Source organism: Lingula anatina, chromosome 1 (assembly GCF_051362555.1).
Source record: "Lingula anatina isolate TDL-2025a chromosome 1, LinAna3.0, whole genome shotgun sequence".
Classification (NCBI taxonomy): Eukaryota; Metazoa; Brachiopoda; class Lingulata; order Lingulida; family Lingulidae; genus Lingula; species Lingula anatina.
In genome coordinates this window covers 17,121,805-17,148,758 of record NC_141767.1, presented here as the reverse complement: position 1 = coordinate 17,148,758, position 26,954 = coordinate 17,121,805, and the positions used below count along the sequence as shown (strand labels likewise).

The 26,954-nt window shown below is 34.6% G+C and overlaps 2 protein-coding genes across 4 annotated transcripts; one reads left to right on the top strand and one right to left on the bottom strand.

Annotated features, from left to right (window-relative positions):
• Positions 1–450: 450 nt before the first annotated feature.
• LOC106177422 (xylosyl- and glucuronyltransferase LARGE1) lies at positions 451–19,863 on the bottom strand. Of its 3 annotated transcripts, none has more exons than XM_013560182.2 (19): positions 19,719–19,863; positions 15,312–15,415; positions 10,376–10,472; positions 7,884–8,001; positions 7,220–7,355; positions 6,664–6,835; positions 6,266–6,303; positions 5,936–6,031; positions 5,611–5,694; positions 5,308–5,385; positions 4,888–5,019; positions 4,282–4,410; positions 3,736–3,894; positions 3,121–3,429; positions 2,689–2,951; positions 2,352–2,424; positions 2,068–2,192; positions 1,609–1,707; positions 451–1,403 (listed from the first exon to the last, which is right to left on the bottom strand). In XM_013560182.2, exons 2-19 carry the CDS (start codon positions 15,312–15,314, stop codon positions 1,313–1,315), a joined length of 2,202 nt encoding a protein of 733 aa, XP_013415636.2. In that variant the 5' UTR covers positions 15,315–15,415; positions 19,719–19,863; the 3' UTR covers positions 451–1,312. The 3 variants fall into 3 exon arrangements, with proteins under 3 accessions (XP_013415636.2, XP_086856320.1, XP_013415637.2); XM_087000194.1 differs by lacking the exon at positions 19,719–19,863 and adding an exon at positions 16,564–16,587; XM_013560183.2 differs by lacking the exon at positions 15,312–15,415 and having other exon boundaries at positions 19,719–19,848.
• LOC106177423 (peroxisomal membrane protein PEX16-like) lies at positions 19,847–26,954 on the top strand. Its single transcript, XM_013560184.2, has 10 exons — positions 19,847–20,010; positions 21,495–21,607; positions 22,075–22,208; positions 22,495–22,612; positions 22,990–23,098; positions 23,272–23,418; positions 24,525–24,597; positions 25,201–25,320; positions 25,607–25,671; positions 26,206–26,954. The coding sequence occupies exons 1-10, from the start codon at positions 19,896–19,898 to the stop codon at positions 26,265–26,267; spliced, it is 1,056 nt and encodes a 351-aa protein (XP_013415638.2). The 5' UTR covers positions 19,847–19,895; the 3' UTR covers positions 26,268–26,954.

The following is a 26,954-nucleotide window of genomic DNA, read 5'->3' as shown; positions in this document are numbered from 1 at the left end:
GTGAACAAGGTTCCTGGATCAGCTGAAGCATATAAAAGATTTAAAAAACGAAAAATTTACATCATCCATGACATGACAACACTTTTGCTCAGCTATAAAAATTATAAGAGATTGGTATCTTTTTATTTGGATGTAAGTAATTTAAATGCATGTTCACCTGGTTGCAAGGGTAATGTCGTGATCAAGACTTGCAATCAAACAACAATTTCACTTTTATAGATATATATATATATATATATATATTTACAGACCTTATGCAGACTTCACAGAAGCATGCCTCCAATGAACAAAAAAAAAAAAAAAAAAAAAAAAAAAAACTTCCAAGGTCAACCTCCCTTTGTCTCCAACTGGTAACAAAGGACCTTGAATATTATCATAGCATGTTAAATAAACAGAAGAATACACTAGACTACCTTACATACATATATATAAAGTGAAATGTGTGGAAACTTGTATTTTAACCAAAAGTAAAGGTATAATTTATAAATCTTTCATGTCACATGATTTTGATTGCATACATTACAGTACCTAATCTGAAAAAATACTATAGTGATATATACTAGTCTATTCAGATTAATTTAGCACGAAGGTTGTCATAATAAATAATGATCTGGCACATGATTTAAAGCACAAGGGTATCCCAATTAATAATGGCTATCACACTGCCATAGAATCAGTCCAATATCAAAGGATTTCTATACAATGGGAGTGGTTTAAAATAATCTTAACCCAAAAAGACTGTGTGACTACAAAATATTGGTCCTTTCTCCATGGACCCAATTACAAAATATACTCGGTCCCAAAACGATTTGCGCTATAATTCTCCAATAAAAACTTATTGCTTCTAAGTACAATTTTTGTTTGTTGTATTACAGAATGCTTCTTCAGTATAGACAGTTACTCGATGCCTAGAGTCCAGCTAGGCTTTGGCATGATGCTTGAGAAAATGTAAAACACAGGCCACATTTATAACTTACACCATTGGCTCCAAGTCCCATTCTGTAGCTGAATCTTTTATTCTATGACTAGTTTTAAAATTTATACCATACAACTTGAAAAAGTTCTCATAAGAATTTAATTAGTTTTATTTCTGTATTCCATTGCGTATAATCTCCTTGACTTCCTAGTCTTCTGATCTACGTTTGTGACATTCGATACTGATTGTGGCAAAAATAGGTTTAAAATGCTTGGTGACATTTCTTAATAAACATGTTTGACACAAACTCTGCAATAGGAGTAAATAGACATAAAATGACATGGCCACTGTGCACATCTTGTTTTGTGATTTCATCTGCCCCATTACAGCTGAATGCTACCTCTCCACTGATAAATATTTTAGAGCCTTGATCCCATACTTTCTTGACAGGTCTCTTTGAAATTCACCTTTTAACGTCTTTAGGCACCTGAAATAAAAAAAAGGGTAAATGTTAATATAAATTCTTACTTCTTATTCTCTGAATAATTTTGACACAATGAAATTCTGCTAGTAAGTGTTCAATGACTATCTTTGGCCTGTTTTATCAGTATACAAATTTTTCAGTTCTCTTAGTGTTGATAGAAATTTGCACCATTATGTGTGAAGTTTTAAGTCTCAACATTATGACTTACTTCCTGTATAGAGAGCTTGATCTGAACTTGGCTATGTCAAAACTTGGAGCATGTGGCATGTGGATGATAAATGCATTGGGCAGTACAACAAATTCATACCTGTAAAAAAAATCAAGTTGGATAAGGTAAAGGTTTAATGCAGATCTGGGCGTTATTCATTTCTTACATGAGCAGATATCTCTGTCAAGATAAATTCTTTATGATAAATATTCTGATATAAGCTTTAAAGTATCAATATAAAGAATTGAATTAATTGATACTAAAATCAGTTCTTTCCAACCTGAATAGGTATCCTTAAAATAACATCAAAATTTGTAAATACATTTTTAGAGATCTTTACAAACCAATAATGATAAAAAATAACCTCTTTTGTTGACAGTAGTAAATATCATAATATTTTGTTTCCACTATTAACATCAATCTGCTCTTTCAAAACATATTTCAAATTATTTTACTTACCCCTGAGCATCCAATTCCATGATATGTGACACTTTATTCCATCCAAACCCAACAAATCTTTGATCATAGTCTGTGATATTTGAACTCACAACCACATAAGGCTCAAAATCGGATTCCCAGCTTACCTATAAAGAAAAAAAAATGTTTTTGAGAAACAGTGCAATTTTTGCAACAAAACTTTGTTTTTATGGAATTTTCTTACTGCTTTATTTGGAAATGTACATAAGTTTTGCATCAGCATCTGCTGTCATAAAAAGAGACTTACGGTATGAAACCATCCCTACCTTGTAAGGTGTAGTAGCACTTCTCCATTTAGCAAAATTTGTTGGTGCATGTCCTTGAGGCCACACATGGAATCTAAAACAGGATTAACTATAGGGTATATTTAACCATCAGGTCTGCAAAACTTAAATATTGCACTTGCTGAGGTGACTTCAATTATAATATTTTTTTTTCAAAATAAACTTTTACTTCATTTTTAAGAAAAAAAGTTGCTGAGAAACCAATTAAACCAATCCCACTGCCAGCACTGACAGTAAACTCTTGACCAATTCCATGTTTCTGAAGGGCAATAAACAAAGTGCTATCAATTTCTTACATGTCACTGCCTACTTCACTTACCTAAATGTAAACAATGTTGCCATATCCAACATGGACAACAGGTCTGCTTTTGACTTTGGGAATGTCAGTCTATACCTCTGTGTCTCAAAGGCTGGCACTATCAGTGCTTTCTTCTCCACCGTGATATCCATCATGGACGTGGCTTTCTTTAAATAGTCGTACAGACCATACATGGGTAGGAAATCGATGTCTGAGAGGAACATGTATGGAGTGTTCACCTGACGCACTGCTACATTGCGCAGGTAGTTTACTGGGAAGAATTGCTGAAAAGAAAAATCACAGTAATCATTGTTAGTGATTTGTTGTCTTTTCAGATGGAAAATGATAAACCAGGTACTTTTCCCTGACTATAAACACTTGCGAAATACTTACATAATCACAACGTTATATCCAAACAAATAACATCTTGTTAATAACTAATATTACACTCACCCCATCCTTATAAACCACATGATATCCTATATTCTTCCTGGCCATGAGGGTATCGGATCCTAAAGCATATCTAAGGAAAGCCTGTGCCTCAGCATCTGACATATACAGAGCCAGGCTTATTGGGCCTTCCCAGTGCTTACATATAGCCTCCAACATCTGCAGTCTGTCCATACTCAGCTGGGCCACCAGGGTCACATCATCAGCGGACGGGGTGTAGTCGTAGTCGATGTAATACAAGTGGGTCCTTAGGACCAGGGCACCTTGGCGACGAAATTCGTAGCATTCGTCATCTTCGTTGATTGCAACAAGCTGGGGAATATCAAGTGGTGATTTAAGTTGATATAAACCATATTATTCTTATTATTGCTGTTTTATGAAAAGTAATATAGTTAAATAAAATAATCAAACATTCATAAAACATCAATCTAGTCCACAAACATAGGCGCAGACAACTGCACACTTCATTATCATGACTACTGTGAATAATGTGAAATGCTTGCTGCCAAACTGATTATTAATGTCAACATCATGTTATCAACTGTGAAATCAAAATATTACAGTTGTTCAACATGACAGCAGGGAACATTGTCATTTTGATGTTTATTTTCTATTTACTTTGCTGTCCAATTCATTGGGTGTAGAGGTAGCACAACCAAAGAGCTCTCTCCTGAGCAAGTTGCCGTCATATTCCAAAAAAGTGAGGTGAAGATTCCTGAAGAACTCAACATGCTTGTTCTTCACCAGTAGTTTGACTGGAGAATTCCAATGAATTATCTGAAAGAACACCACAAAATATCTATAAATGCACTGCACTCAACTTTTAAGTACCCAGCATTTATTTTAGATAAAAATGTAATATCATATCAATAATGTAATATCATTTGTCCAGAAATATAATGGACATGTATCATAAAATAGTGCAGCAAAATGCCATGACACAAAAAGCTGTAATAAAAGTCTAAAGAGCAACAAATAAAGAGCAATTAATAATTTTGATTAAAAATGGTGCATTTTCCAATTTCTATTAAATATCATAAATTAAAAAAAATATCCGAATAAATAAATAAATTTTATACTAAAAATAGTTTGCTAAGCTCTATTCAATCACTGATCATTTACATGTCTAATCAAACTTTCTCTTTTGGTTACTTCTGTGCTTACCTTCAGGTCAGACACTTCACTGTAGCAGAGTGCATGACTTTTGGTGTGATCACTAAGCTGAATATTCCACTCACATGGGAGATGGTAGATTAAATATGGGTTCTGCTTTAATACTGCATTGAAAATATCCTACAATGAGCAAATGGTATTTTAACATTATTAAACTACATCGATGGCTAAAAATATATGAACAAGAGTGACATTGGGTTGATAAAAAGATTATACATAGAAAAGTGCCAGTTAGGCATTAGCAGTAGAAAGAGAGAATATAAAAAATATTGCTGAACATTGGTAGCATTCCACCTGCACATGACCATTGAGATAATGTATAGTATATGTATACAGCTGTTGATGGAATTCTCTAATGTACATTTATTTGAGCAAAGAGCTAGATAACTAGAAAATGCCAATGACAATTGCAGTCATTTCTCACACAGGCCAATTAACACCGTTACTGTATTTTTACATCCTTCTAATGGTCTATATATAGTTTCAGTTTACCTATATATGTCCAATATACTTCTCCCTTCCCAGAGAAGCTACACTATGACCCCAATTCAAAACCCAAGCACTGAAGATCTAGCTTATTGCTTATTATTTCCTTACCTGATCTGCTAATGCTGTGGACAGTAAACTCATCAGTTCTTTCTCTGCCACCATTTTCCACATTTGTGACCAGTTGTATTCACGCAACTTTTGGAGATCAAGTAATATCACACCCGTGTTAAAACCTCTACCCTATAGAAAGAAAATACTTACTTCAATTATATTAACCAACAACCTGCTTACTTGACCCGTTCATTCCATAAGCAACTTATGGTGGCATATTAAATATTCACTGGATAAGTGTAATTTTCAATTAATTTTTTTCCACATAATACCTTGCCAGTGTGAAATTAACCAACTTTATTTCTAGAAAAGAAAATTAATATGCAATTTCCCCATTTGCAAGAAACACATACCCCAAATTATTAAAACCTGACATACAGGTTACATATTTCTTGAGTGTTTTTTGATAGTACTAACCAGGGCCGGCCAGGGATGATGGTTTTTCCACAACTTTCCAAGATACCAGTCACTTTGGTTTTCTACCAAACCAATGGCCTGCAAGTATATTTAGATTGCACTTATCAAAATTTTAACTACAGGTTGACAAGTCTGCAAGGAATGAATTTTATTTTCATTCATCTGTCACCCCCCCCCCCCCCAACACACACACACACACACACACACACACACACACACACACACACACACACACACGCACACACACACACACACACACACACACACACAATTTATGCTGAGAAGGAATTGTTGATTTCTCACCTGCTTACTCTTAAATTTTGAGAATATTTTCCATAATTCTGCTATATCAGTTGCAAAAGTTACGTCTGTGTCTAAAACAATCACCTGGAATGGGAAAATTTTAATAGTTTTTAAACAAGTTCTCTATAGTTCAGAATTTTAATCACTACAAATGTGTTTGTAAAAGGCAAGTAAAAATAATACATATTGCACTTTTAAATAGACAGTGTAACATTACAGTTAATAGTAAAAAATACAGTTTTCAGATCTGGTTCATTATGAATTCATAATCTTTATGGTGGCATGAAACTGAATAAAGAATGACTTCTGTTTCATGCCTGCTTACCTTGTCTAGAAATGTAGGCAAAGTATTAGGAAGTAGAAGTTTTAGCAAACCAAAAACTCCAGAGTAGTGTTTATTGGGTATCCAAGCCACTTCAGCCTGGAAAAAAAAAAGAGGATATGTTTTTCTTACTTTAGTACTTAAAGTACTTTAAAGTTTCCCACAGCAGTGGAGACAAATGCTTACATTTCTGATACCATATACTGTAACTTTAATACTGATATAATTTTCTAAGTATATTTGGCAACATAATAATCTTTTGCCATGTTTGTCAGTTCAATATTTACAAAGTCACCAATTGGCTAAAACAGAAAAATAGGCAGAGAAACCAACCTTTAGTTTGTCATCCGCAAGATAAAAGCTCACCTGCACTGCAAAAATAATTTGAAAATAACATATTCAAACTCAAGTACAAACTATGCAACTGGTGACATAAAAATGCAGTTCGTAAGTCAAGTTGTGTTTTCACCTATTGCCCAAAACCATTGCCAAGTTAATAAAACAACAGCTAAATCTGAAAAAAGACACACCAATATACAATAAAAGTCCAGAAAATACAACTTTTTAAAAAATTACAAATTACATTTCAATGCAAGGCAGGTAACAAAATTTTCTAGACATGCAATCAATTTTTGCCTTCAAATAAAGCAACACAAAAAGTATTCAGAACATCTGCAATGGAGCTGTACCCGCCAAATAAATCGGGTTGTATTCAATTTTGTCAAACTTACCCCCTGGCACACTCCAGGAGTCGAAAAGTGTCTGTAAGATTGTCTTGGCAGCACCATCAGAGATGAAATGGAAGTGAAGAGGATGCTTTCTGTTGAAGAGAATACTTTTTATAAGTGTGATCACATTCCTAGTGGAATTATAGCCTGCACACACTATGGACACATGGATTACCTGGAAAGACAATACAGTGAACATCTATAAAATATACATTAATCACAAATATAGACCTGATATAAGAATGAACTACAAGGGCACTCAGTATATGAAATATGGTTTCCATATATTCAAGATACTGCAGCATCAAAGTGTGCAATTGATTAACCAAGCACTGCATTATGACAAGTTCTGTTCATATCTCATTTCCTAGATTAAATCTTCTCGATCATAAACTACTTGTAAGGTTGCCTGATAGATTTGTGAAAATCCAATGTAAAATTGTTTTTAAAATTAAAAAAGTATTTCTTGTTTTGTCAACCTTCATTAACACCATCAACTGATATTGTTATTAATACTATTATTATTATTTTCTGTAATAACAGTATCTGATTGACTTACTTCACATTTTGGCACTTCAGGTTCAGGGTTATTGCAGCGGACTGGTCTCCCATTTTCTCCATTGATCAAAGATATCCCAGTCTCATTGTCCATCACCAGACTGTTCTGGTAGTTCATTAACTGATTTTGAGAGACACTGAAAAAATCACAACAACTGTTTAAGGATCAGAGAGGCACTCCCTCCTGGGTATGTACCACCAGCTGACTGTGGCCCAATAGAAGGGTAAAAACAAACAGAGCTGGTTGAAGTTATCAAAAGTTTAAATTTTGATATATGATGGATGATGCAACAATAAATATTCACCTAATGCTAACTAACTCAGGAAGTATATGGGAAACTACATTGTAGAGATCCACAAAATTTATAAAATAAAGCATGTAGCCCCTAACACATTGTTTGTAAAAAACTGACACAAAGACCCAATTCATGAAATTCCTTCTCATAATTCATCCCAAAATAAAATGTCTATTCTGAAAGCAACTAAATAAATGATTGAAACTCTGCAGTTTTCTCCATCACTACAAGCGAACTGGTAGCAGCTTGACAAAATTAAATAATTTTGTCAAGCTGCTACCAGTTCGCTTGACAAAATTAAATAATTTTTTTCTTTCCAAAATTAGAAAAAGAATGCAATCCCTGGCAATGCTGCCTGTTACTCATTACCTCAACTGTCTCCTCAGCATCTGGTTCTGTTGTTCCACCTCACGCACTCTATCTGCTAGCCGTGCCTCACGATCTGTAAACCCCATAAGGTCACGCTGCTTTTTACCCTCATATATGGCTGCAAGGCAAGAGTACTGTGATAAAAAATTCAAATGGAGGTATTCCAAGACAACAGCTTTTAACAGAAAATGGAGTAAAACCACAAGATAAGAAATCAATGGCTCCAATTACCAAGCTAAGATATTCATGCCAATAGATTTCTTTCATCAAATGTGATATTTTTTTCCAGCAACATTTTGTTGCTTGTACCCCTAAAAAATTCAGTAATTTTGAAGTTCTGAAAAGCATGCTTGATCCCTTTGAAATACTAGGTTTTTGTCAATCAACAAAAACAAATAAATATACTACATAAAAATTACAGAAAAATATAATCTTGGAATAGGGTGTTTTTTTAGCAACTGCTTCAGCTTTAAAGTCACTACCTCTTTTCCATACGAGTCCAATTTTCAAGTTCAGAAACTTGATATCTTATTTAAAACTTCAAAGGAGCTGATGTTGAACTCAAATGGATAAAATACTTCATTCCAATTCATTTCTGTATGGATGTGACCTTGCAGAATTATCATTTTCAACGATCAGTAGGAATCACCAGTCTACTTCCTTGATAAAAGCTGAGATAAAACATATTTTCTTTTTAGAACATTAACTATCTTTTTGACCTAACATCTTCATGTGATATATATGTGTGTGTGTGTCAATGTTTTTTTTCAGAATGGACAAGTAATATTGAATAAACTAATATACTGGCATTTTTATCATGTATGAAAAGCCACTAAAATTCTTTATCTAGGAAGTGACTGTGCCCCATTAGTTACACAAATTAAATATCATAACAGTATCTTTGTTTAATCTCATTGACCTCTCCCTTAGAACTGGCAAGCAAAAAGTTACTGGGATGAAAGAGACAGGAAACCGGTTTGTGGTTAATCACTTGGCAGAAAATTGAAACTGTTCTACACAAATTATACATTGTTTGGAAGGGGAGTAAAAAACAAGCAACTACTCTTTTTACCACTAAGTACCATGCCCTTTTGACCATCCAGCACTGGATAGCACTAGGTCATCATTTTTTTTTCAAATAAAGAGCAGTTTAGAGTCACAAACAAAGTTTTCTAACACAATTAAACCTTTAACAATATAATAGTTATAACTTTATAAATATAAATATTTCCAACAAGTATACTTTAGGAAAAAGGTCTTCTTTTGTTCTTGTTTTTCAAATGTTCTCTCTCTTGAAATGACAATGCTCATGAAAAATTAGTGCAGTAAAATGTAGATCTGAATATAATGGTTTGTGCATAATTCTATTTGTTAAAAAATATAAGTAAAACATTATTTTGGGCTTTCTCTTAGAAACCACACCAAACCAGTGACAAATAACTACAACTGCCGGAAAGATCAGTAATCTAATATAGATGTCTCTGTTACACATTAACAACACAGTCTAACCAGCCAAAGATCTCACAGGGTCATCTAGCAGATCCAGATCAAATCTTTGCCAAGATTTATTTCCAAAAGGAGAATATTTATCTTAATTGGATTATCATGCTAGAAGTGCCACGCCTATCTGTATTAAGACCACAGGTTACAAACCTGTGTACACAGACATAACACCTCTGTTATTCAACCAGGGAAAAAACAGAGCTTTGTGTTTGCTGAGGATGTATTTAATATGGCAATTTGCATGCAGTCATGAAGATAGAGGTTTCAAGGATTTTCACTCAATAGCTTTTCATTATTTATCAATGTGACAGGGTTTTTCAAACGATAGTTCAATATGATATACATCCTGCAACAATTTATAATATTTGAGTATTTTTTAATAGATAGTTGAACAACTTTAAAGTTAATCTGAGCTTTACCTTAAACCAAATTAAATCCACATACTGCTGTATTTTTAGATTTTTATTTTCAGTAAACTCTCCAGATAACAGTATCAAGTATCAGCCTTCCCTAAATCTAAAAAAACTTGTTGTTTGTATTTCTAATCTTTTAAATAAGAAATATATTCATTAAAAGTATATTAGTTCATGGTATTATTTCAACAACAGCTTGACTATATGGCCCAAATTAATTTTATTTTTTTATTTATCTAAGTTATGGCTATAGCATTATGTTGAATTTATTTCTGTACTCATAATTTTATTGTTCAATAAAACATTTTTCCAGACAAAGGGATGTTTTTTAAAATCTACTCAGTTCTTTTACTTTGAATAATCCAATGTGGCACTGACTCCCTTCCACTTCCAATATTATGCTACAAGTAAAACAAATCTCCTTTTTTTGTCTTTTTTTTTTGCTTTTCTAGGAAATTTTTCCATGATTTGCCAATATGTCAGTCTTGCCAAGTGATTTAAATACTTGCCTCTTGCAAAAAAGTAGGTTTTTGCTTAACACTTAGCTCTACAGAGCCTCTGAGACTGTCTACTTACTATCACTTCCAAAGGTTAGGTATATGAGCAGTATCACAGGGAGCAAGAGCACCACCACCAGAAATAGCACAGCTCTCTTGTACACACGGATCATGCTCTGGAACACAAATAAAAGAATGTATATATAAGATATATATGGTAACCACTTGAATTATTCCAACTAGTACATCATTTCTACTAAATGAATTTTTTCTTAAAGATTCAGTTTTAAATTTGGTCGGTCAGTTTGGATTGAATTTTTCAAAAGCACGTTGACCACATCTCAGCAACACAAAGCTCAAAATTGAACCTTGGCAGAACTGTAGGATACAAAAGATGTGATACACAGCCAGCCCTTCAGTTAACTAGGTAAGTTATTCTGATAAATGTCAAACACCAGAACAAGACATAATAGAAATCTAAGCATGCATAGACTGGTGCAACCAAATTTTCTAACAGTGCTGGGTGATTCTTCGTTTTGGCCAAGTCTTGCAACTCTTGAGTAAATTGAGATCCATTTTGTAACACAGAGCAGACCATCAGTATGGGCACCAAAAATAGGTGCTATGTTCAGGTTTGTTCAACATGCAAGTTGATCTCAATATCCATCATTTGGTATTTCTTTTCTCAACTGATTGTTTGTTTTTTTTTCTTGAAGTAAAATCCATTTGACTGAAAAATATCAAATAGAACACCCTGAAACTACTTGCTGTACACATGAAAAAATTTACATGTTTTTTTTAAATGACTATAAATTTTTACAAATGAAATGTATTTTCTCTTGAATTATTTGTACCTCTAGTTCTTCCCCTAGATAGATCAAATGACAAAAACTGGGCATTCATTACATCTTTTTATTGGGATCTCAGGGGGATCATCAGAGGTAGAACATCTGTGTTGGTAATCAAGATAGCTCCAGCATTTTTTTCAACACATAAAAACTAGTATATGCCCTGTCCAGACAAATTACCTCCACATGTAATATCAACCCAGGTCTAGGCCTACAAACGATAGCATACACCAATTATAATAATCAGTGAAAACAGGAATGCTTGTGGTTTTTAACCCCATGAGTTAAATGTAACAGGGAGTTATCAAGGGATTTATTACTTGAATCCACTACTGAACAAGTATCATTCATGCTCACTCAGCACTCATCATTCATGCTCACTGTACATGCATCAATACAACCAGGGGCTCCAAATATACACATTGTTGCTACTGGGTCTGCTATTAAGGGATCTTGGATATTAACGAAAAACTCCAAAACTAATGCAGCTAATGAAATTTCCTATTAACTTAAAGATAAGGTCTAGCAAGCCAAACAATTTTTCGAAGTTTGTAGTCACAGTGTAACACGAGTGACGTAATATCAGCGTTTTGAGGCTAAAATTGTCTTTTTTTTAATCAAGAATTTCTCTTAAACAAAAAGCCCTATTAATACGATTGAAATAGCTATCTAAAAGTTAGCACAAACTCCAGTGATCTCTGTCAGGATTTTCTCTTTTTATTTTTGCTTTTGATTTTATTTTGATAAAACGTGAATTTTACGAAATATATATGGACCTTCCAATTTCAGTATTAATAACTTCAAAAATAAAAGGTCAATCCAAAAACCAAGACTCAGTCGACTAGATATTATACTGAAACAGAGACACATCAAATTTCATGTCAATCTGACAGTTACAGAATGAGATATGGGTATTGAAGTTTAGACTATGTTATCAATCTTCAAAGCTGAGAAATCGCTCCTAAACCATTTTGCTCAGGTAATTGGGCTATTTAAGCAAAATAATTGCACCTCCACCTTACCTGTTATCATCTTGTTGATCGGGAAGGTCTATACACCATTACGTGTTAAAATTGGGTTGTTTGTTTCTATCTAGATGCCAGAAAATCTTACTTTTGTACGCAAACTTATTCGTACCACGAAAGCCGCTCTTCCCTGAGAAATGATTGACAGCTGAGTAGGTCTACCTTCTCTCGTTTCACTGACGTAATTAATCATAATTGTGCCTGACGCAGTAGGAGTCTGTGCACTGTCTAGGAAGTGTCTAAGGAAGCGCTTACAAACAAAAAGAGGATTACTTGGTGTGCCAGCAGAGGAAATTTGCCACCCGTCGTGCGTGGACGCCGCTCTACACACCAAGACACGAAAATTGAGAAAGCAAAGCAAGATTTACTCCGAGAAATGGCCGAATGTGGGTACGCATATGCCATGATGCCACAGAGTGCCAAGACCGTAATATGCGAATTTGAAAATGTTTTGGGTGGCAATATTACTTAAAAACTTGCTTGCTATTACAATCTTTATTGTGCATAAAATGATTGCCTAACGATTTTTTTCTGACAACCCCAGACGTTGTACGAATACTCAGCAGTTCAAGTGTGATCTCGAGTCTTTACCTAGACGTGATTTAGACTCTATAGTAGAAAATTTAATATATCGTACACTCTCTTTCAAAATTCTCTTGTTTTCCTCGCTCATCCGTTTTCTCACAACTTTCTTTCTTCCCATGACTGTTTATATAACTGTGTTCTGCTTAGCTGACGTAAGACTTATGAGCTGCCAGGGCACGCGTAACAGCTTAAGAAGTTAGACAACCATTCTTGCCCCGCCCCCCATAGTAACGGTGCTTGACAACGGAGGCGGAGCCTAAAGCCTGCCACCCGTACCAGTCAGGACAGGTAGAAAAACTCGTCCAAATGTATATTTTTAGTCCGTGTTTCACAAATATAACTTAATTGAGTATTAGATACAAAATTGATTATTTCTAACGTATAAAAAACTAAAAATCGAGTTTTAGACGTATTTTTAATATCCTAGACCCCTTAACTGTAAGTAACCAGAGATTTCTCAATACTAACTACTGTCCATGAAAGGTGTATTGTATCACTTGATATTTTAGTCAGTGAATGAATGCCAAATATAGCAAACTGTAAAAGGAAACTATTTATACATATGCCACCAATGATTTGATTTTATTTTAGCTAGCATGAGAAAACAGGGATTAGGAGAAAACCAGCAGGTACTTACAATAAAAACCCATAGACATGGAGGATTATATCTTCATTCTATTCCAATGAATCCATCAATGAGGTCTGGGTTTGAAAAAATAAATATTTCCAACTGTCTCCTTTACAGCCACTGGTTTAACACACTGGAATGCTATATCAATCCAAGCACTTCTGAATTCTCATTGCTCTTAATGGAAACTTAATCTCTGCTGGAGACTGCCATAACAGACTCAGGCTGCATTCATATCCAGTTGATCCACAGACTAATAGATCCAGGGATCAAGCATGGCCGACCCCTTGAAAGCATGAAATACAATCCCCCAATAGATACTGAAGAGATTCCTGCAGGGATTACGCGGCAAGCTTCAAAGTGGGTCAGCAATGATCCGCAGATCTGTTAGACCTCGGATCAACTTTGATTTTGAATGCGGCCATAGTGTACTACAACTGGAATATTTTACAGCATTTATTCAAAGCAAATATAGCAAACCTGAGAGATTCAAGCATGATCTATTTTTGACTCATTTTTATCCTTCTTTATCCTTATTTTAATCTATTTTAAACCCTTTTAGCCCATATCAATTACCCAGCAGGTAACAGCATATACTTTCTTGACTACAACAAATTCCACATTTCAATGAAACACGCACCCCACCACCAAAAAGTTTTTCTTTATATTTCTGACCCCTACATTTATAAAAACTGCTCTCCATATATAAGATTTCATTTGTTGACAATCTATATATTGCTCACAAGTCTGGTTATCTTCAACTCAAAGCCATATCTCTGCCTTGGAAATGCCAAGTGCAAATCAATGTGTGTGTAGAAAGTGCACCATTGTAAGCTGTCTGTGGGATTTTGTGTATGTGCCAAACAGAAAAGCTTCTAATGTCCCACAGGTATAATAAGGTACTATGGGAGAGGGGAGGGTGGAGGGCCAGACAATAAAATTATGAAATCTGTAGAAAATACTTAGAGACAGTACATATACTGGATTGGCAGTCTTTTCAGGTAGCCTGTACTAACGAAAGCATATTGCTTCCCTGCCCACGTTGTCAAATTTTTATGAAAAATAAAAATCCAAGGAATACTTTTCACCACTTACCTTACCTAATGCCCTGTGAAGAAGAAAATGATCATCAACAGGTATACTTTCATATATTGTTGAATTTGTCATAGGTAAATACTTGAAAAAGTACTGAAGAACAGTAAAAATTTTAATCGATAATTTTGTGCAAAAACCACATGAAGTCCCATTAAGCTATGAACTAGGAGAATGCAACCTCCCTTGAAACGCAAGATAAATGGGTACACAATTAATGCATTATGTGAGTAATCAGCTGGTTTTTCAAAGCCTTTTAAATACACTGCTTAAAGGCATAGGAAAACAGATTTTCCTGAACTGCATTAAACAGATTTTTCCTATTGGTAACTGATGAATGGCTTGAATACTGCAGGTCAATGTTATGAAATATAAAACATTTTAGTTGGTCTGGTTGCATAAAAACCACCAGAATGGAGGTGACAAAATTAACAAACTTAAGGACACATTTAAAAGGCAACAAGTAAAAAAATAGCCAAAATATGTTTTATTCATGACAGTTTAAACTTATTCATATTGTATTTGTTATATTTAACAATTCTGAGATCAGACCTTGGACATGATACTGTTCACTAGGTGTGGAAACTGGCAAAAAAAAAAAAAAAAAACATAGTTCTGAGGAAAGAGACCTCCTTTTCCTATCACGCAAACCAAACCCACGTGCCCACCCAGCCCAGAGTGTCCTGCGGTCTCGGTGAATTTAGTTTATGGGAGCTACTTTCACTCACATACCAATATCTCATTCAAGTGTGATTCTATTAAAGATCATCCATTGAAGACCATCAATGACTTCTATTCTAATTCAAATGAACAAGAGAAAACCAAAGCAAAACTTACCATGAACTTATGTTTGTAAACATCATTCCAAAGTTTATTTCATGGATCATCCTGCCAGTCAATGACAATGAATCCACAGATTCTTCTTGGCATTCCTACGACATCTAGAAATTAATAAAAATATTTTACTCAAACAAGGCTTCTGAGGAACTTGGCTACACTTACAATGAGTTCATTATCTTCCCCACAAGATCACCAAATAAAGTCCAAGAAAAACTTAAAAACTGCCATGTGACTACCAAAAGTACTTGTGAATTCCTGTCTTCTGGCAAGTCACAATGAATTTCTTTTTCTGTCTACAGTATGTGTGTATGTTAGGTTAAATACATTAACAAGTCTAATGAAAAAGTGCAGATCAATGAAAATTAATTTCCCTTCCACATGCTGCAACTAACACTAACAAACCAACCACTTCAACACACTGTAGCAAACCACCAGGGAGACCATCAAATATCATTAACAAAAATCTATGGCCATAATTTCCTCTTATTACCACAGCAAAACTGACAACCAAATTACAAATAATCCAACAAAACTTCCAAATTCAAGAAGCTTGATCTTGTGGAAAATGTTCCAGTTCAGAGAGCTAAGTGCTAATAGGATGATGACAATGATGAGTATGGCATGTAGTACAGTAGTTTGACAACCTCCCCCCAGCTGCAATCAGTCCTTCATTCATGAATTAATGAGTGTTGGGAATAAGCCGGGAATAAGTAGTGCTACTTCGGTGTCTGATGAAGTGCTACCAACACAGCAACAGGGATGTTATTTAAGTTCTGCATTGCCAAAGGAAGCACATAATGAGCCAACAGCTCAATATTTACTCTAGCTGTTCAAAAATAGTAGGATAAGTGGCTAAAAAAACCCTAAGAACCATGTTAATTTGCCTTCTGGATCCAATGTAGGCAACTGGCTTTAACAAAAACAAACCATAATAATGCAATAACTTCCTAAACTTCTTGGAATGAGCATGTACACAAGCACATTTTAAGATGAAAATTATCATTTTCCAAAGCTTACAAAACTGTGAGATACAAATATTTCACCACAACATCAACTAATATTTATATGAGCACTTTTTCTGTACATCACTGGTGTAAAATAACTTTCAAGAACCAATCCAACTTACCAAAATGCAAATACCAATAAGATATATATTCAATTCAGCAGTAAACAAAACTAGGGAAGTCCAATTCAGCTACACAACATACAAGCTTTCTACCAAACTGCAGTACCCCACATGGCGACCTACCTGGTATAAACCTTGGATGCCAGAACAGTAATTAACACACACGAAGGTGTAAAATCTTCTGAGAGCTTTGCTAGTTTTAAAATACTAGTAGGAACAATCTCCCTCTTTACAGTACAAAGGGTCAGCTGTATAACAGTACCAGTTTAGATTTTAACCTGATCACAGGATGTATCCAGTGCATAAACTTGGTTGGCCTTCCTCTTTCTTATGAGGTATCACCCCATTAAACTTCAATCAGCAGCCACATATTACTGTTTGAGGAAACAGAAGCCCGACTAACTGGCCTCAGCTATGTGGTTGTGTGGTCTGGTATTCACTACCTCTGCTCTGCCCTCCCTAATCAAGTATCCATACCTTTGCACTGGAGCCCATCCTAGATACCCTGTGTATATTGTCATGACAGAAAAGGCAATGGATGGTTTGCCAAGAAAAAATGCTCATATTATGGATAAACCTGTGCCCCTCTTCCAACACACGTTTTACACCTTTGACAACTTAACTAGTTGATCTACCTTTAAGCAGGGATAGCCAAAATTCAGACTCACTGAATATTCATTCATAGTTATTTATCACTTAGGTTTTCATATACAGTGTAGTATATTAAAAATTTCATAAAGAATGTCATGGGCAACAAAATGTGAGCAGTGGCATTTCAAGACTGCTGCTTATCTAAATATCCCAGATCAGTGATTTTTCTGGGTGTTATTATCGGGGTGATCTTAACTTATGGCAGAACTATCTTGTGCTGGAGAGAGTTAAGTAAAGTGATCTTAACTTTCTTAGTAATTTTAACTCAGAACTTTCAGAAAAAGAAACATCAGAACTCAGGGTGATCCAAACTATCTATACAGTCAGCTGAAAAACAGTTCACTGATAACCTTTGCCAAATACCATATCAAGAAATGTGGCTGGTCAGAGAATGAGTGACCACAGGTGAAAGCCATTAACATTAATCAGACCCTTTTTTTAAAAAATGGTATCTCAATCAAGAACCTGTTTGATGTGTCATCACTGAAGTACAGTACGTAATTTGAGTCCCTAATAAACTTGAACAAAGATAAATTAGCACTGCAGTTGTCTTTTAAATATTTCAATGCAAAGACAAGCACTTGTTAATGTTATGCTATTTGAAACTGTACATTTAACTTTTTTTTCATTCAATCCCTGTACTGAATTTGGGAAACAAGCCAGACAGTTTTCCTGGGTCACTGGAGTGGAAGCATCTCAGTTTAAAAGAATAAAAGATGATTTTATATACCAGTAACCGATTCATTTCTCTCGTGTAAATTCTTGTCCAAGATCTTTATCATATCATCAAAAACAAGATCTCACAAAATATATCACTAATCAGGTAAAAAAGAATGACTGAAAAACAACCTGACACTTCAAGGGTAAAATTGATATATTTAGTCTGGTTCTCATCATAAGAGTGTGTTTATGTAAATAGGTAGCATATAGAATGGTCAACATTAACATCCTATCTAAAATGCTAATGTTATCAGTGCTAATGCCATGCACTTATATGCCATGCATCAATGTTGCTATTCAGTGAAATTTAAGGAGACCTAAAGCCTAAAAGGGCGTGTTGTTCTACTGTGTTTTTTTGGTGTCAACTGTTTAACAGTTTAATTAACCTCTAGGTTAATATATTTTCAATTGAACTTTCGTTAACATCAAAGGCAAACGCTAATACATGGGTATGCTGAGAATCTAACAAATGAATTTTATTTGTACACAAAGATTGCATTCTTCTACCTAAAGATGTACACACTGGGCCACATGGGGGGAATATCTGTAACCTTTTATCTCCAAATTTACATTAAGTCACTCAATATTACAAAGAGCTTTCATAAATCTTTCACTAAAAAGTCTAGTCTATTTTTCATTGATTGATCTGGATAATGTTACACGTTACTCAATGTATATGATTCAAGATGAGTAATATCTTTTGGGGTTTAAAAATCCTTGTTGCATGCTAATTCTGATGTAAGCTAATTCTTTTTTAGGAAACAAACTTGTTGAATGTTTTAGCAGAACAGTTTGAAAAACATGAAATAAAAATGGCACAGTCGGATTAATCAGCTTGTTCTAATGGACAGAAAAGCACTTGACAGTTATAGCAGGGAAGTGCAGAGAAGTGGAAACTATTCAAAATTGCATCTATATTTAAACTAATACAGTCAATTTTACTACTGGTATGTATAATACCTCTGACAAGGCTAATAAAAACCCAAGCATCCTGGGTTCTGTGACATAAAACATTCCTCTGTTAGGGATAAAATTGGACTCATTAGTTTTCCATTCAATAAATGGACTCTGGATTAAGAACATTCAAACTGTAAGGCTTTTAATTTAAAAAAATCCTAATTAAAACCACAGAAGGCAGTTTTATTATAATTATTAAAATATTTATCATTATTGTTTATTGGGGAGGGGAGTATACTTAATGGAGTACACTAGAAATGAAAAAAAATAAAAATAAAATAAAATAAAACATGAATAGAACTACCAAGCTTACATGGAATTTGTCTTAAATTTCATCAAAACATTTTCTTCACTTATCTTACTGTCCAAAATACTATGAAATGTCCTGTAGCTGAGGTCTTCAAAAATATGGCACAAGTGTTAAAGCAGTGTTTGTGGCTTGTTGCTAAAGAAAGCGTAGCATCTTACACGTTGGAAAAATAATTATAAAAAAACGGTTGCTGATGTTACATTTAAATGTTACTTTTTCATAACGTTAACAGTAAGAAAAAAAGACTCATTTTAGCTATTAAGTATATGCATAGAAGTACTATGGTATATGGTAAGGCAATCTTTAAAATCATTTCCAACACTGCTAGTGCTACCCTTTGCATACTGATTACTCTGGCACATTAGGTTGCGCTTTTCATAATAATTGTAGTGCTTAAGTGCTAAAGTACATTCAAGAAAACTTGAAAAGGAGAGCTAGAGGAAGAAAAGTAGAACGAAGGTAGCAAACCCAAGTCGAAACAGATAAATAAAATAAACATACACTGATTCAGAAAACACAATCACGGCCACAGATTTATGGATGAAGAGATGCGCATGGTATGCACGCGTAAGGCATCTTACTTTGAAACGACATGATGCTCACGGTGTCTCTTTTAACGAGCAGACTATACTGCACTTACCTAACATCGACATTTCATCTTGCCAGTAACTCGTGCCGTAGAATCGACCGAGGTCATTGTACACTATCTCCCCTTTCCTCGGATTTAATGGCAATGTGTCGCAAAGCTTCATTGGTTGACCTAATTTACGTACTGTCCAATCCCGTACTTTATTTATTCACATGGGCACCTGCAAAAATGGCGGACGACATAAACAAACTCATACAAAAATACAAAAAATTCATAGCAAATAATCCGGACTCTACGACCCAAGTAGAAACAATATTTAGACTAGGGTCTTACGCAACTGCAGGTAGGCTAACTTTCTTTATCTCTGATTAATCGTTTTCATCGGATATTTTGAAGTGTTTTAACCAACTTCCTGCTTCAGCTACTGACAAATGTACATGTAAAACTTTGAAATTAAAGGGAGGTAGTACCGCGGTATTATTTTCAAAATCATTTTTTGGACTACTCTGTCAGGTAAAGGTTGTTACATATAGACCGCCTATGTATATACATGTATATCAGTTAACATGTGATCATTAACATGTGGACCCTCCCTCTTCTTTTTGTTTTTGGACCACATCGGACTTTGCCTCAGTTTGCGACCTTAGGCCTACATGCTACCGTTAACTGGAAAAAGAGACTCAGAGATCCAAACATTTTACTATATTATTTAGGGTACTAAAATTTTGTTTTTTGACAACTATCAGTGTCAGAACCATTTTCAGATGGAACCCTCTTTGAAGTAGGAAAGATATACAATTGTTAAGTGATAGATATTTCTTACCTTGTTTAAGCTTAACAAAAGAGGATACAGATGTTCCTTCACTATTAGAGCTGGCTCTGTTCATTTCTAACAGTGTGCCCTTGTTTGGATCTGCTCTTAGGAAGTTTCTGCATTGAAATGCCAGGTGACATGCTGTAGTAATCAAAAGTAAGAGGGTCGTGCACATTACTGGCTTAGATTTTCCAGATAGGCAGCAGTAGAGAAAATGAAGTATTTTAGACTTCTAATGTCACCATTTTAGTAGTATATATTACTAAAATTTAATTTGTGCAGACATGTTAGGAGGTTAGGATTCTTTCTGTCATATGGTAATTGTAGGATTTGTCACCTGTTGTGCCATAAAATATTGGGAGAATTCATTTTCCATTGTATTCCATCTTAATTCTCAACACCTATGCACTTTTCGTCTGCCAGTACTGAGTAGGGTTACTAGCTACCTTAGTGTGGAAGCAGATAATGATAGCAGATACAGTCTTTTTCATGACATCCTATCAGCAAGCGGTGCTGGTGTCAGAAACAACAGAATTGCCATCTCAGTTCCAAAATCAAATAGGTTGCTTTATTCAATTTCAATCAGATATTTATTACAAATTACTAGCCAAAATAACATTTTTTCATGTTTATCTCTTTTACTTTTCATTGAGAAACTCTGGAAGATAACTTTCACACACACAATGAATGCCAACACATCTTTTACTTTTGACTTCATTCAAGTACGTGTGAATAGAATACTTCCACAGTCACTCAGGTTTGAACCCAAATAAACCTTATCATAATCCAAATAAGTCAAATCCATTCAATACATAGAAAATGCTCATTAAAGGGCATAAATTTGGTCAAATTTTTGGTATGGGCTTATGCATTGTAAACACAGGCACCTATTTCCTTTCTATTTCCCATATACTAAATAGTACAGGCAAATTTTTTACATCCTTGGCAGATTTGGAAAAATTCAGGGTGAAGTGAGGGGTGTATTTCTAGTTACGTATTGACTCTAATTTCAGGACGATTCAGTGATTCACCAGTGCTGTCAGAACTAGTTTACTCTGCTTCAAATCTTATTGTCCTACTCAATGATGGAATTCTGCGGAAAGCCAACATGTTATCCATCAATGTGGTAAGAAAAACAATTATGCGGTCTCTGAATTGCTCTAATAATTTGTATATCAGGCATTATTTGAGTGAGATGCTTAATTACTAGTAGTTAATTTTTTGAATTTTTAAGATTATACTGTTTTTACTGACAGGCAGTATCTGGACATTATAACCATCACCTGTGTCTGCTTTATTTTACAAGTAGAATGCTTTCATCATTAGCCAAATAAATGTAATATGGGTTTCTTTGATCCTTTGTTTCTGAAGAGAGGCCCATCTTTGTCCTTTATCATGCAAATTGGTATTTTCTCAAGTGTCATTTTGTTTTGCTACTGTAAAAAGAATATATATTATATATAATTCTGTCCGTTTGACAGCATGCGCTGCCTTGTTCTAAATATCAATAACTTGACAAAATTTGCAAATATTACAATTTTTTGTTGTTGCTTTTTCGCCAAATATTATTTATTTATTTTTGTATCATTGTAGCCAGTGTCCCAAGCACGCCTGCACACCTTGCTGACTGTTTTAGAATATGTCCAGGTCTTCATTGAGATGCTGGCAACACGCATGTTTGGGGAGACAGGAAAGTGGATTCTTGTAGCCTGCATTGAAATAACTAAGTAAGGCATTATAGTTGTATATTTATATAGCAGTATTAGATTACATGTGTCTTGTGAGCATTTGTTTGTAATTTTAGCTGTATGTGATGTACATTTGTTAGTGTGCACGCTGTGGAAAGCCTGTCCTTATAATCAGAGCATGTGTTTTATTTTGTTTCCTTATTTTTATCCCATATATTAAGAAGTATATTTATTATGATTATTATGGATATGCAATTATAATTTTCCTGATATGTATGCATGTTAAAAAACACTTGTGTTCATAATATTTTTGTTTCAATTCCAGGGCTGCATTTCGTTTTATCTTACTATTGAAGTTCAAGTCTGGCATCCAGTCCATACCCCCTGTTCCCCCCCTAGACAGGGAGAATGAAGTACCCAAACAAAACATTAAGGAGAGAAATGTAGGTTAAAATGCCAGCATAAATCACAATTGACATAAATCAAGATTGCAGGCAGCCATGTAAAGTTTATTACTTGAATACAGTATTTCAGGTTTGAAAGGTTATATATCAGGGATACATATCAAGAATGCTAAACTATGCTTTGAAAAACATTCTTTGAAGTGAATATGTCAGATGGATTGAAAATTCAAAAACTGTGAGCAACCGTAATCTTATATGTTCTTATGTACTCGCAGTTTTTAATACCAACTGTGTGTGTGTGTGTGTGTGTGTGTGTGTGTGTGTGTGTGTTTGTTTGCATCTCTGTACTCAACTAGGAAATTAGCCAGTGTCTTGGGCCTCCGGAAGCATTTTCAACCTTATATATTTAATTGCAGAGAGATAGGACAGATCCTTCACATCATCCCAACTCTGACCAGAAATCAAAAGAGCCTGTGACAGTCACCCTAGAAAGGTCGGGACGCGTCATACGCACACTGGAAGCAGGTATAGTGTGGACATCTTATCAGTACTGTTCAAATACTGAAATATATAGCTGTTGATGGACAAAAAATAAAATGCAAATAAAATACTTTTTTATATGGTAACTGAAAGAACACTTCTCTTGTAAACATTAGTGTATAGATTTCATCTCAGATATACCCCTCTTTCTATTTCAGCCCCTCCTATGGAATTGAGAACATGGACATTACCAGCGGCAAAAAAAGCCAAAAACACAACAGGGATGGAAGATTTGATGCCAACTGTACTAAATAAGCAGAGATTTACAGGGGAATGTTTGCATATAACAAGGCCTTTGGCACATTGTATCCTTGAATTAATACATGCTATTTGCTAGGTTACATTTAAGCATCATTATATAAAAGGAGCGTGGATTCCTAGTAACACATATAAACCACTTCTACTAATTTCTCATACAACTGTGAAGTTGACATGCCAAGTCATTAGCCAAATTAATTCCTTGTTCAGCCCAAAAATAGCTTTAAATTTTAAGCACACCTTCTTCAATTTTCTGGTTGAAAAAAGACCTGTTAAGTTAGTAAAAGTCTGCTAAATGATGTAGTACTGCATGCACATTGCATGATCATCACAATGTAGCTTTGCAGGCAATTTAATACAGAGTTGCAAGAATGATTGAGGGTTTAACGGAGCACAGAAAAAAGCAGAAAATATCTTAATTTTTCCGGAAATGTGAAACAATGTCCTTTGGTATTTCTCTAAGTTATACCATTTGAAACTATATGGTAGCATTTGGTAGGAGTTTTGTGGCAAAAAATGACTTCAAATGCATCTTTAATGGCATACACTGCCCATTAGACCTTACATAACATTAAAAATCATCCTGGAAATATATTGTTCCTTAATCATCAGGGTATACCTTGTTCAAAACCTTTGAGAAAATTGTAATCTGTAAACTCCTCAGTACTTGGTGAGGATTGAGACTGCATTGGATAAGTATTGTGTTAGGTGTAATGTTGAAGTGGATCACAGCTTTCTTCACTGTGACAGTGGGTTTGGTTATATCCATGTGAGACTTGATAATATATATCAGTTTGATTGAATGATGGAGCACATGATGAGTTCTTCTTGAATCCAGCATCGTGAGAGTTGTAGTTCCAAACTGCAAGCTTCATTATCTAGAAGGAGAGATGTTGTAAATAAGATTTATTTGATTTTATTCTAAATCAGGTGCAAGTGTTTAAAAAATGTTTATTGATTTGGCATGTGCATTAAATCATGGGAAGAGTTAACTGATGATTTTCTTAGGCATTATAAATAGATACAAAGCATAATAAAAGCAATATTGACACAAAGTCCTGTTTGTGCAAATGATATCCAAAAATGCAATAAATCTGGGTCTAGCCACAGTATTGTCAGATACATGTTAACTGCTTCCTCATCTCTACCTCAGTGTTATCCATGTACTTATTTGGACAGAGCTCCTGGAAACCCTGGCTGGTGGCAGGAGCCATGGATGTGTCCAGGTAAATCACATACAACCTACTTTTTCTCACTGTGCAGCTAAAATGTGTTGGCCATTGTTGATCTTACTTTGAAATTTAAATTTTGCCAATTCTACCACTCGTTTCTGCTGCCTTATTTTTTTTCTAACATAATGATAAAGAAAAGAAACAATCACTGGTTTTTCATTCTTCTGGAAAAGATTTAAGATAAAATTTTTATGTATTTATACAGTACTTAGTATATGTAGAATATGTTTGGCATGGTGTGTTTGTTTTTTATGTCCAACAACTTTCTGCAGCTTTAAGTGAATTCAGTTTCTTGGTCAGAATACACAGCGCGGTGCTTTTCTTAATATTGGTGAATTTTATAACCAACATTTCTACAGAAGTACATGGGAACTGTTATTGGAATAGCTGCCATTTATACAGTCAGGAACTTGCTGCACTCTTCTGGATTATTAATTGAAAAGCCCCTGGAGATAACATGTATCTACAAGCACTATCTGTATAATAGCCAAATTAGGCAAATGGCACCTGCTTCAAGTTTCCTGTTATTGATTTGAAACCAGTGTATGTGAACTGAATTATGGTGTTGTACGTCTCTTTATTGTTTTATAATTATAGTTTGTTGCTGATGGGGGATCCCAAGTCTTTGAACCCAGCAGAAAGAGCAGAGTTGCACAGAAGGACAGTGATGCTACTGTATTATCTACTGAGATCACCATTTTATGACAGCCAGACACAGTAAGGATTCTTTAGGGTTATTTTTTGCTGCCTATTGAGAAAAATGCCATACCTATAAAACAAACTGGGTCATAACCAATCCTACCCACACAATTCTTTTGAGAAACAAAATAATGAATTTTTCCTGCCTGTAAAATATTTATAAATTACCAGAAAAAGGCCAGTAATTTACTTCATTTTTGAAAGAGCCAGTATTTGTTACTATCTTAAAGCAATTACATTTATTAAAAGAAAACAGATCACAGAAATTTAAGGAAATCTGAATATTTGCTTATTATTTTTTAAGGGCCAAGATAGTCATTCTGTTGAAGATTCTTGCAGACAATGTGCCAGGAACAGGAATTGTTTTACGTAAGTATGAAACAAAATATTTGTTTGACGATTAGTGGAATTTGGATTCAAGTCGCGTACTTATTTGTAAATTTAGACCCCTTGCCCATACCTAGATCGATCTAGCAGGATCAACCCATCTCCGAGGGGTTTCCCGCCAAATTGCATTCAGCTTAAGTGGCTTAGATGTCTGGCACACTTACTGAGGCTGCTAAACGATAGTTAATTACCCTCTAACAGTATCAGTAGGCATGCCAGACATCAGAGCCCCTTAAGCTGAATGCAATTTAGCAAGAAACCCCTTGGAGATGGGTCGATCCTGCTAGGTCGCTCTAGGTATTGGAGAAGGGTCCAAGACACCTAGTTAAATATAAAGTCTTGAAATTGCCAGCTAGACTTGTTTATAGATGGATTCTGAAATTGTTATTGAAGTAAGTATTGTTTGTGAATTTTCTCAGTCTGTACAGATGGTTGGTTTGATTTAGAATAGAAATGCTATTGAACTGTTATATATATGAAATGTAATATATGAAATATTGACCTTTTTTCTCGCAGGCCCTTTGCTTCAGTATTTACCTGTTTGGCAAAAGGTGTACTTCTATGTTTGGGGCAGCTAGCCAGGAGAAATTGATATTTATTCCATTCTTGTATAAAAGTGATTTCCATATGACTTGGGCTGAAAGAAACAGAGACTTCAAATCTACACTAAAATATGAAAAAAATGAAGCTGTTAAAAGTCAATTATGAAAATGAACTGTTGATCACTTGATATTTCAGAAAATGTGCAGGTCAAAGTAATGCCCCTGCAAAAGAGTTTTATAAATCCATAAATGCAGTTCCATTTTAAGAGGATGATTGCACATCTTAATTGACTAATACTTTTAATTGTAAGTAGGAGTGGCTAAAGGCGACCCATAATTTGTATCATGTTATTGAGGCAAGGGAGTGGAGACAGACAAAAGTATCCCACGTACTTAGAATAGAAGCTATATGCAGTATTATAGGTGGAGGAACTTTGATAAGGTCATTCCATTTTCATAATGAAGGGTACAATGCTTATTCAATGATAAACTTAAGAATAACCAATTAACTTGTGATTAGTCTGCATATCTTATTGTTTTTCTTAATCCTCAATTGGAGATTCGTCTTCGGGAATATTTAAAGTATTTGACATTTTATTTGGTGTGATGTGATCTTGTTTCCCATGTCCATTATGAAATATATGGAGATAATGATTCTGGTATTTATCAAGAGAAGATTGCATGTCTCCAGTCCTGAATAAAAAATGAAACCTTTTAACATTA

Excerpts from the sequence above, each read along its gene's own strand:
- LOC106177422 (XM_013560182.2), bottom strand. Across the intron at positions 7,356-7,883 it reads ATGCTGAGGAGACAGTTGAG|TGTCTCTCAAAATCAGTTAA; the intron begins GTAATGAGTAAC and ends TGATTTTTTCAG. Across the intron at positions 1,404-1,608 it reads TCAAGCTCTCTATACAGGAA|GTGCCTAAAGACGTTAAAAG; the intron begins GTAAGTCATAAT and ends TTTTTATTTCAG.
- LOC106177423 (XM_013560184.2), top strand. The coding sequence starts at position 19,896 with ATGGCGGACGACATAAACAAACTCATACAAAAATACAAAAAATTCATA. Across the intron at positions 22,209-22,494 it reads GCCTGCATTGAAATAACTAA|GGCTGCATTTCGTTTTATCT; the intron begins GTAAGGCATTAT and ends TTTCAATTCCAG. Across the intron at positions 22,613-22,989 it reads AAAACATTAAGGAGAGAAAT|AGAGATAGGACAGATCCTTC; the intron begins GTAGGTTAAAAT and ends ATTTAATTGCAG.